Raw genomic sequence first — 12,014 nt, 5'->3', positions numbered from 1 at the left:
TCAGAATAATAATGCTTGGGAGAGCTTCAGTAACCTAGTGTTTGCTTTACAACTGTCAGCCCCTATATTAGTGTAAGTACTAAAAGACTTTATGACACTAATATTTCATTTTTAGATGAGATAAAATAATACTTTTACTCCATTATCATAATTTTAATCCATGTCACAGAGTTGGTATAATAAAAAGCTCATCTAAGGAGCTGAAAAATGTGTTTATTTTCAACCTGTCTTGGTTTAAAAATCTAAGAGCTGATTTACACATTTACTCACCTTATTGATGATTCGTTTATTAGACTATTAATTGCACTTGAGCTGAAGAAACCTGATTCAAAACTAATGCTTTTAACATGTGTCACTCAAAGGACATTTTCATGTTTTTCTTACTCTTATTAACTCTTAGTAGTTAGACCTTAAAAAATTGAAGCTTAAGTTCCCTTTTTTAATTCAGTGCTTGGTATATTTTTTGAGGGGTGTTTTGTAAGCTTACAATATATTAATATGCTTTAAACTTGTTCAAATTTCTGGAGTTTGAAAATGGACTAGTAATTTTTTCCTCAAATTTTGAAAAAATTTAAACCAGCAGAAAACTTAAATGAACAAGGAAATGAACATATGTGTCCCCTTCATCTGGACTCAGCGCAGTTGTTCACATCTTGCCACATTTACTTTATGTTTTTATCTGCCTACTTATCTTTCTCTCTCTCATACACACACACACACACACACACTAGAGGCCCAATACACGAAATTCGTGCAAGAGGCTTGGCCCTCGCAGCACCGGCTTCATCCAGAAGGTCGTCCAGAAGGATGTCCAGAAGGACCTCTGGAAGGTCCTTTGGCTGTCTGGTTTAATTAGCATATTATGCTTTTATTATTATTACTAGTGGCCTGGTGCACGGGGATGGGGGGGTCTCTCAGCCCAGCCTGCACCCTCTCCAATCGGGGACCCCTTGGGGGATGTCTGACTGCCAGTCAGACATCCCTCTCACAATCTGGGACCGCTGGCTCCTAACCACTCACCTGCCTGCCTGCCTGATCACCCCTAACTTGCCCCTAACCCCTCTGCCTGCCTGTCTGATTACCCTAAACTCTCTGCCTGCCTGCCTGCCTGATTGCCCCTAAATTCCTTTGCCTCTGCCTGCCTGCCTGATTGCCCCTAGCTGCCCTCCCTTGCAGGCCTGATCTCGCCGCCCCCAACTGTGCTCCCCTTCAGGCCTGATCTCGCCCCCAACTGCCCTCCCCTGCTGGCCTGATCACCCCTAATGGCCTCTGCCTTGGCCCCCACCACCATGGCTTTGTCCAGAAGGAAGTTGGACATCCGGAAGATGGCTGGTCGACCCAGTCTAATTAGCATATTACCCTTTTAGTAGTATAGATAGATTATATAGGTTAGGATTGCTTTAATGCCGGGGGAGTCTTTTTCATCAGGAGGAGATGCTCTTGGCAGACAAAAATACATAATCCCAATATCTGGACTAACAGCCAGCCATATGCACTATACTGCCAAACCAGTCATTAAAAAAATGAACCGCTTTCTTACACCTTACACCAAACAGCTGTTGCCCTTAAAACCCCTCCTAAGCCCCCACCTTAGGTTCTGCCATCGATTTCACCCAGATTAGGTTCTGATTGGTCGGTTTCTATGCAAGTCAGTGTCAAAAGCTCCACCTTCTAGGCAGCCATTGGCTCCTCACACTTAACCCAGATTTGGTTCTGATTGGTCGGTTTCTATGTCAGTCAGCATCTCCGGGCCTATCAACAGGGCCTGATCAGAGATGTGAGGCTGATCAGCAGCCCCAGCGGAGGCCCAAGAGAAAGAGAGGCGCGGCTGCTGGCCAGGCCCTGAGAGAAAGAGAGAGGCAAGGGCTGATCAACAGGTGCCACAGAGGCTATGGATCAGACCCTGCTTCTCTCTACCTGGGCCTTTCCCAGCACTGACTTCTGTTTGGTCAAGCCTTCAGTCATTTTGGATGTTACAGACTCTGGGTTTTTATATATTAGGATTATTATTATTATATATTTTTTGCTAAACTATTTGTATAAGCCAATTTATGTGGTCCTTCAGCATGTATATTGCACATATGATAGTCCCTTATGAAGCACAATCTAACTACAAAATTCAGGAAATCTAATAGTGAAACAATACTATTCTCTAATATACAGTTGATTTTCAAATCTTGTTAATCAACATTATAACATAAAAACTGTTATCAGGCTATTAACTTTTTTATAATCAAGCTTTGAATTAAACTTGGAAACTTTAAATACAGTTACAGAACAGAACATTAGCAACCTTGACAACATAAAAGAAGAGAGAAGGGAGGGGAGCTAATTGTTCTTGGTGGATAGATAAGAGAGGCTCCCTATAGGTGATGGAACAAAAACCAGAAGTCTGACAATTTGAAATTAAAAAGAAAACTGCCAGAAGAAGCACAATACTAACATAACCCTCAAACTTTAGGAGGGAAAGGAGAGAAAAAGATAAGGAGAAGAGATGAGCTAAATCCCCCTTCTTCATAGAAGGAAGTCAATAAATAATGTCTAATGTTGATAAGTCAAGGAATGGTAACATAAGGAAATAAGGCAAGATGGTTCTATCTCAAAGTATGAATCTAGTGGCCCTCAGTGCATTTCCCTCCAGAACTTTTGTTTCATTTGTACCCTTCTAGCTATTGTCTTCCTTCCACACTTTGCCCCCGTCGACACTACAGTAGAAAACAGATTCAAAGAGACAGATTAAGGTTTGCAGAGTTTTTCTTCTTATAGAGGCTGTAAAGACTGGACAGGGAGAAAAGTGTGAGAGAAGGCAAGGGGCAAAAAAGGAAGGGAAGGGGAGGGGAAAGGGGAAGGGGAAGGGAAGGGGAGAGGGAAAGGGAAAGGGAAAGGGAAAGGGAAAGGGAAAGGGAAAGGGAAGAGAAGGAAAGGAAGACATCTTCGAGGGACAGAAAGCAAACCAACCAGCCCAGAGGTCTGGAAATCCATGCAGAAGGGATCTGTAAGATGAGCTGTCCTCAACTGTGGACTCCCTCAGATCAGTTCATCCCCTGGACAATGGGTCTGGCATTCAACAATCAAGGACACTTGTAGGACCCCCTGTAAAGGGTAAGAGGACACACTGCCCCAGACCAAGGTGAGTGTACCCAGCAGGGAATTTCCCTGTGAGAGTACAGTGGCAGATGCATCACCACTGGTACCTGTATTATTTAATGTTATACAAGCAATTATCACAAGAACTGATGTTTTTTTTTTTAATTAAGGCTCTGAATAATATGACAGAAGAACAGAAGCAACATGAATAATTGCTTTTTATTTCAACTCTTCTGCATGATTCTTTACTGGTACATTATTGCCTTTGTAACATTTTAAAGAAAAGGTTAAAACTAATGGCTTTTACTACTGAATACCTACTATGAGCCAGGCTCTATATTAGGAACTTTAAATACATTCTCTTACTTATTCTTCAAAAAAATTAAGTATTGTCTATGTAAAGTCAGGGCTCAATATTGATTTAATGAATGGACTACTAAATGAATGCACACTGCATGTCCAGAGCTGTGCTTACATAAATTAACACATTGCATGAAAAGCCACAAAAAGTTTCAGAACTCCAGTCTTGTCCACTGATCATCTCATCACATTATATGAACATCATGCCTGGATTGCAGAAAATGTGCATCAAGTTTTTCAAAGTTCTTGTTTTTTAGGAAAGAAAAAACAGTGAAAAAGCTATCAGGTAATGATAATTTCAATTTCCGTAGTCTCACTCTGTCTTGGCAGTTCTCAGTCTCCAGTGGTTTGGAGGAGAGAAGGTTCTTCCTGGCACAGAAAACCGTACGTTAGAGTGATACAGAGAGACTTGGCGTAGCACTTCTGAGAGGCTGCCAACCTCTGTTTAGTGGCCTTTTCCACATCAACTCCCATGTGCAAAGGAAATCAGAATGCAATGGTTGCTGGGAAAGACACTTCCACATTCTGAAATGTACAAACATCACAGGTGGTCCCTCACTCTAAATTGCACTTTTAGCGTAAATCAATAGGGTCAAAAGTGCACAAGATAATGAAACTACAGACTGGACTGTCGGTGCTAAACAATAAGTTATCTCTGTCTGTAACACAGTGTAGAAAGTTAGAAAATAAGTAAGAGGCCACCTTTCAAATACATTCAGCATGGTTGTTTTAATTTGTAGGGTTCTCTAAAAATAAAATATCCTTCAGTGTAAACACTTGTTGGTAGGCTTCTAGGAAAAACAGGAAGAAAGTTGTCTAATTACTGCCATGGCTTGCAGAGAGAATATTAAAATTAAACACTGTTGGTAGATTTGTAAAGTTCCATTTTCTTTACTAAGTTTCTAAAATGAAAATCAAGTACCAATCATAACTAATATTACTATTAATTAATATTAATAAATAACATTTGTTGAACGTCATGTACCAGATATCATGATAAGCATTTTATATACATTACTTCATTTCCTCCTCAAAATACCTTCTGAGACTAGAGGTACTAATAAGCATAATTTTTTTGGTATGGTTAAGAACTTGTCCAAGATCACTGTATTAGTCTGAGTTCTCCAGAAGAACAGATGGATAGATAGATAGGTAGGTAGACAGATAGACCTACATCTAAATAAATAGATACACACACACACACACACACACACATATATGTATATTGAGAGAGAGAGAGACAGAAAGAGAGAGAGAGAGAGAGAGAGAGAGAGAGAGAGAGAGAGAGAGAGATTGATTTATTATAAGGAATTAGCTCATATGATTATTTTGGGTGAGAAGTTTAAGATCTATAGTCAGTAAGCTGCAGACACAGAAGAGGTAATGGTATAAGTTCCAGTCTGATTCTAAGTCCAAATGCAGAAAAAGACCAATGTTCTAGGTCAAAAACTGGCAGAGAGAAAGAATTCTTATCTAGCCTTTTATTCTTTTTTTAAAAAATATATTTTTATTGATTTCAGAGAGAGGGAGAGGGAGAGAGAGATTGAAACATCAATGATGAGAGAGAATAATTGATTGGCTGCCTCCTGCATGCCCCCCACTAGGGATCGAGCCCTCAATCTGGGCATGTGGCGTTGACCGCAATCAAACCTGGGACCCTTCAGTCCGCAGACCAATGCTCTATCCATTGAGCCAAACCGGATAGGGCTAGCCTTTTATTCTATTCAGGTCTTTGACAGATTGGATGAGGCCCACCAACATTAGGGAGGGCAATCTGCTTTACTCAGCTTACTGATTCAAATGTTTAATCTCATCCAGAAACACATGTCCTCACGGACATACCCAAAACAGTGTTTCACCAAATATCTGGGGATCTCATGGCCCAGTCAAGTTGACATAAAATTAACCATCAAAATCACAGAGCTAATATGCGGCAGAGCAAGAGCTTGGACCCAAGCAGCCTGACCCCCGACCCCTGGTTCCTAACCACAATGATATACCTTTCTCATATCTAGTAAGCAAAAGTACAGTAAACTTTATTATAAGCAGTTGATTTCATCAGGGGTAGCAGCATAGGAACTAGACAGCTGGTAGGATTTAAATAGTGTAGATACCACCAATTCCTTGCTAGGAGACCATATTATATCTTATTACCAGTCTATTTTATTCCATTGTAATATGTACATGACATAATTATTGTCATATAAATACATAAGGGGCACGCATCCAAGTTATATTAAAAACACTGATGCAGGAATCAGCAAGACAATAAAGCTGATTTAAAAGAGAATATAAAAAAAAACTGACAGCTGGGTAGTAGGTAGGTAGGTAGATGGATGGATGGATGAATGGATGGGCAAAAAAATTTCTGAAATAATGTTTCCAAGATATATACTCCAAACTGCATAATGGTCTAGAGAGCAGTAAAACACTGATATTTGGGAGTTATCTTCTCTACTTAGAAATCATTTGCCTGTCTATTGGACAGTAGTGATTTTCATCTTTCTAGTTGTCTACATACATAAACTTTATAGAGTCTTGACTGTGATCAATGGTAAATATTAAGCTAGACAAGATTATATTGTTTGGCAGAGTCAGACAATCCTTAGAGGGCATGTTAGATGATGCTCTGGTATGACATGGAAAGGACATACAGTCATGATTTTTCCACATCTCCAAATTTAGATAGGTGTTCTTTCTTTAAAAATAGTAACTTATGAACATATAACATTTCAACCAAAACTTCCTCTGTAGTATATATGTAGTAAATAGACTCCATAATGATTATGATAATAGTAATTTCTTGAGTGCTTATTGAACTCTCACCATGAGCCAGGTACTGTGCTAATCTACCCTGTGGGGCAGGTGCCCTGACAGTAGGAAATTCCCCCTGGGAACCACTTAGCACAGTGGTTAAGAGCATTGGCCCTGGACACTGGCAGATCTCTATTTGAAATCTGGCTTTACTCCCTTCTATCTAGACCTTAGAAAATGTACTTAGCTGATAGAAGTTAATATTTCTCTTTTGTACCCACCTATGGCTATTGTGAGGATACAGCACTCATGAGTCTGCTATGAATCAAGAAGAAAGCTGACATAGTCCCTGTCTTCATAGTCTAGTGTTAAAAAGAAAACAGATTGACACAAAAGAATATTCTATGATAGGTGATGGTAAGTAGTATAAAGAAAACAAAAGCAAAGGGAAGAGGATGCTTAGCAGGAGGAAGTAATGGCAGTGGGAAGTTGACATTTTATAGGGGGTTGTCACTGGGAACTTTTGCTTAGAAAGTGAAGAAAGAAGAACCCCAAAGGAACCAGGGAGAAGATCACAAGGACCTAGGAGATGACTGTTCTAGGCAAAATAAGACCAGTGCAAAGGCCCTGAAGCAGAACAATTAGTTTTAACCACAATAGCAAGAAAGCCAATGTCAACAAAATGGGGGAACAAGGGAGAGTGTGAGAGGAAATACTTTCAGAGTTGGGGGTGGGAAGTGGATCATACTGAGATGTGGGGTTGGCGAGAGGATCCCATAAAGCTGTTGGTTTTTACTCTGAGTAACATGAGACCTGTTTGAAAAATACTGAGCATAGGCATGACAGGATTTCCTTTCAACTGAAGGAACATGCAGGTGTTTAATAAACGTTATTGCATTATCACTTGTATCATTGGATATAGTATTCTAAGGTAGAGGTACTACCCTGTTAAGATTTTCACAGACCTTGGCGTTAATATCTGTTCTATGGCTATAAGATATGCCAACGTTTAACAGGCTTGTTTACCCACTGCCTCTATTCTTCTTTGCTCTTTCATTCATTCTCTTATCTCCTTTCTTCTACTCTCTCCTCCCTTTCCTCTTTATAATATGTCCTCTATGTGTCTGATCTCTAGCCTTGCTTTCTCACTTCTTCTGTACACCAATAGTCGCCCTCATCCACAACTTGACTTACTTGTTGTAAGTAAGGTGCAGTCTGAAAATGTTAAATGGAAAATTCCAGAAATAAACAATGCTTAAGTTTCATATTGTGTGCCATTCTGAGTAGCATAATAAAATTTCTCTCTGTCCCCCTCCATCTTCCTCTGGATGTGAATCATCCCTTTTTCCAGTGTATCCACACTGTATGCACTACCCGCCCACTTAGCATGTCTCAGTTATCAGATGGACTGCCGTGGCATCACAGGTCTAGTGCTAACATAATACTCTTGATAACTTAATGCTATCTCACAATACCTGTCACTTCCTTTCATCATGTAGGCACTGTGTCTCACATCATCACAGGAAGAAGTGTGACTGTAGTACAGAATATTTTTTTTAATTTTTAATGAATTTATTAGGGTGACATTGGTTAATAAAATTATATAGGTTCCAGATGTACAACTCTATAATACATCATCAGTATATTGTATTGGGTGTTCACCACCCCAAGTCAAGTCTCCTTCCATTACTGTTTCTTACCCTTTTACCTCCTCTGACTGCCCTTTCCTTCTAGTAATGAGAGAGCACATTCACATAATTTTTATTACAGTATATTATTATAATGTTGCATTTGTTCTACTTTATTAGTTTCTGTTGTTAATCTCTTACTATGCCTATAAATTAAACTTAATCATAGGTACATGATAAAGCATGAATCTGTTGCAGATTTAATAGCTGTTCCCTTGTAAAACAAAGCCAAGGATCCTGAGGGCCTCGAACAACAGATAGGACTGGATGGGGCATGATGGAAGGCTAGAGCTGGGTATAGCGTGTGACAGAGAGAGGCACTGAAGGAGACTAGGGGAACCCAACAAGGGAACAGAGAATCAGTAGATATTACCATCTCCCACTTCACAAAGTTGATAAATCTCACAAGAGAATATTCACCCAGTCCTTATTACACACGAGCATGGAACTCATTTTTTAATGCACATTTTCACATTTAAAGTATAGCACATTATTCCAGACCTGGCAGTTTTAAAAATTCTTGATCTGCCTTCTATGCTACACTCCGCACCAGGGGCAAAAAGAAATTGCTTAGAGCAGTGAAAACAGTGTTCACTGAACACCCAGCTACTCTTCTAGGCACTGGAGACACACACATCGTGAATAAAATTGACAAAATGCAGGTTCTTAGGGAGCTCACATTCTAGTGGGGGAGAAAAGCAATAAATCAGGTAAGTGAGTAAACTAGAGAGTATGTCAGGTATTGGTAAGAGCTAGGGAGAAAACGTAATGCAGATAAAGGGACTATGAAGTTGAGGAGGCAGGAGGTGGGTGGGAAGGGGAACCAGGGAGGTTCTCCTTAGAAGCATATGGGTGGCAGGCTCCTCTTAGTCCTGGTGACTCTATAAATCATAATCTCCCTGTGTAAACACAGGCATTCCCCTCTTCCCAGAATAGCTGGCACAGAAATCATTTCCATTCCGGGCCTGGAACAATATACCTGGCTCCTTTTCATCACGCAGGTCTCAGGTGAAACCTCAGGAAGGCTACTCAAAGTTGGATCCCTGGTCCTTTACCTGCCCATCATAACCCCTAGCATAATATCCTCTCTGTTTCTTTCATAACACTTTAGATAATGTGTCATTTAATTGTATATTTGCACGTCTGTTCCCCCATCATTTACATTATGATCCTGGAGGCCTGGGATGAGGACTTGTCCCGCACCTGCCCCATGTCCAATGCTTTGCTCAGGGCTTGACATTTTATGAGCACCACAACTCTTCCCTGAATAAATGAATGAATATGCCACTTGAAGCGATTCTCATCAATGGCCTTAACTCTTCAGGAAAAACTTGCTTTACAATACTTTTCACCAGCACATTTATCCTATAAAATACAAGGGACTCCTGCTATTCCATGACATTAACATGCCACCGAGGCTTTAAGAAAATAAAAGGCACAAACTATCAAAGCACTTCAAAGACAGAAGGATGTGTTTGCTCCTCATTTCTCCTCTGTATTCGGTGGGGGTCTGCTTTAGATGTTGAGCATGAGAAGGGAGAAGTAAGAGAGGAATTTGCTCTGACCTTGAGGACAGGGGAAGCTGCCTGCACACCAGTGGCTGACCGGCCATGGCTCCTCTGAGTTCTTCTAGCTGTGCACCTGGCTGTATGCCTGGTTTCTGTCTGTTTTGGACTCCTTCCCTGAGCTTTCGAGGACACGGACTCAGCTCCCACAGAACTGAGAGCACAGGCTCATCTCGCCCTCCTTTTAGCTTCATTCCCCCTGAGTTGGAGTTGCTCATCTTGCTTAGCCTCCCTCTACCTTTCCTCTGACAGCCCCTCCAGACTGCAGAACACACATGTCCAAGCGCAAGTTTTATAAAGGAGGCTCTGTCCCTGGAGACGGCCCCTTTATTTTTGTGATTATGTGTCTAAAAAGAGAAAGCTCCCCCACTCCGGTGATAAAGCACACACATTAATCTTCTGGTTCTGAAGCTATTTCATTTATCTATCAGAAAGCAGGGAAAGACAGCTTAGAGAAACTCATTTAGAGAAAAAAGAAAACATCTAACAGGATAATCAAATTAATGACTGAAATGCCTTTCAGCTATAAGTGGATTATTTAGCATAAAGAAGAGTGTAATACACAGAGTTCATCTGTGACCTTGCCTTGGTCATTACCAGATTAGAGATAAAAAATGCATCGGGGGAAAAAACCCTTAAACCAGAGATGTTAATGAGTAGGCGCACAGGCCAGCTTTAGACTCTGAGAGCCTTCTGGGTGCCTCCCACCTGATCTTTCTCCAACCCCCCACCCCCATCGGCACAGAAGAAATCCCTACTCCCAACACAATGCCATGTGCAGCACTTCAGCAGTTTCATTTTCTCAGCTCTTTCTAAAAACTAGACCTTTTCACCACCTGCCTTGGAAAACGAAGAGTCTGAATTATATTTCAAATATTTCTATTTCATCCTTTGGTAGAGCTGGCTTCCTCCTGGGGGATTAGTTGCCCACAAGGCTGGGCTGCCAGAGGCCCCAGCCAGTCAGGGTCACTGTCTGTAAATTCCTCTGTGATTTCTCTCTCAGGATGGTGTGTACTCAAGTGAGAGACAACTTGAGTGCTCCAGGCCCCATCTGGCCTGTGAGCCTCCTGGACCACACAGGTAGATCAGGCTAGCAAAAGTGACCCTGACCTCCCATCCATCTTACCTGTCCTCACTACCCCCAAAAGGGTTACCAATCTGGAAGGCACACATAGAATCACTATCAGCTCCATGATAAGAAAATAATCCTATTTCTGGACCTCTGTGTACCATTTCTAGGGCTTTGAGCCAATAGATGTTTCCTCATCACGTTCATAGAGATAAAAAAAAAATGAAGGTCACCCTCAGGGTCACTTGGCAACCCCACAAATGTACTCTCCGGGATCACAGCAATGATAATAGCTGATATTTGCAAAGTGCTTTTAAGTAAACCAAGGGGTTTCGTGTATGTTGCCCCGAATTCTCACAACAGCCTGTATAGTAATTATCATCATTACCCACACTGGCCCCCTCACTGTACTTTAGCTCCCTAAAGCTTCTAGCTCAGGGCACATGTTCTCACTTCTCCTCTGTGAACATCCTTCCTTCAGATGGCTGCATGGTTTTCTCCTTCAGCTCCTTGAGGTTTCTGTTGAATATCGCCTTATCGCAAAACCCTTCCCTGAACACCGCCTAAGAAATAGCCAGGGACTCCAGTTGCTTTGACTGCTTTAATTTCCCTTCAGAGCACTTGCCACTTATATACCATTCATACAGTCACATTTTTGTGTGTTTGTTGCTCTCCTGTCACTGTGTTAGAGTAGGGCTTGCCTCTGTTGTTCACTGCTCTATCCCAGGTGCTTAGAAGAGTGCTTGACACATAAGAGGCAATTGATAAGTAATTGCTGAATGAATGAATGAATGAATGAAGGCCCATTTTACAGTGGGACATAAAGAGGGAAAACGTCTGACTTATTATATTAGTTTCCTGTCACTGTTATAACAAATTACCACAAGCTTTGTACCTTAAAACAACACATTTTCATTATCTTACAGTTATGGAGGTCACTTGTCCAAACCAGCCTTGCTGGGCAATAATCAAAGTATCGCCAGGGTATGTTCCTTCTGGAGGCTCCAGAGGAGAATCCGATTCCTTGCCTTTTCCAGCTTCTGGAGGTGGCCCACTTTCCTCATGGTCGCTTCTTCCCACTTTACTTCATCTTCAAAATTAGTGGCATAGCATCTTTAACCCTTTGCACTCGCTTGCTTTTTTCTCGATTCCTTTATTCTAATGCTAACCGTGCCGAGTCACACTCGACATCCGAGTGCAAAAGGTTAAATCTCTGACCCTGACTCCCCCATCTCCATCTTTCACTTAAGAGTACCCTCGTGATCACATTGGGCCCACTCCCATATTCCAGGGTAATCTCCTCCTTGCAAGGCCCTTGACTTAATCACATCTGCAAGTGGCCTTTGTTATGCATGTAAAGTAATGTATTCACGGTTCCATGAAATCTGTGCGGGCCATTATTCTACTCCCACACTCAAGGTCGCTCAGCAAATAGCAGAGCTGAAACTATGTGCAGGTTAGGCCTTCCAAACCAATGGCTGATTCATCACA

The 12,014-nt window shown here is 41.3% G+C and overlaps 1 protein-coding gene across 1 annotated transcript in view; it reads right to left on the bottom strand.

Moving 5' to 3' along the window:
* The window catches only part of ST6GALNAC3 (ST6 N-acetylgalactosaminide alpha-2,6-sialyltransferase 3), a 293,869-nt gene that overhangs the window by 256,656 nt on the left and 25,199 nt on the right, over positions 1–12,014 (bottom strand). The window contains exon 3 of the mRNA XM_054721324.1: positions 8,500–8,571. Within this exon, the coding sequence (XP_054577299.1) occupies positions 8,500–8,571 (72 nt within the window). The remainder of the gene's footprint in view (positions 1–8,499; positions 8,572–12,014) is intronic.

The sequence above is a fragment of the Eptesicus fuscus genome, chromosome 9 (genome assembly GCF_027574615.1).
Source record: "Eptesicus fuscus isolate TK198812 chromosome 9, DD_ASM_mEF_20220401, whole genome shotgun sequence".
Lineage (NCBI taxonomy): Eukaryota > Metazoa > Chordata > Mammalia > Chiroptera > Vespertilionidae > Eptesicus > Eptesicus fuscus.
This window is presented reverse-complemented; position numbering and strand designations above follow the sequence as displayed.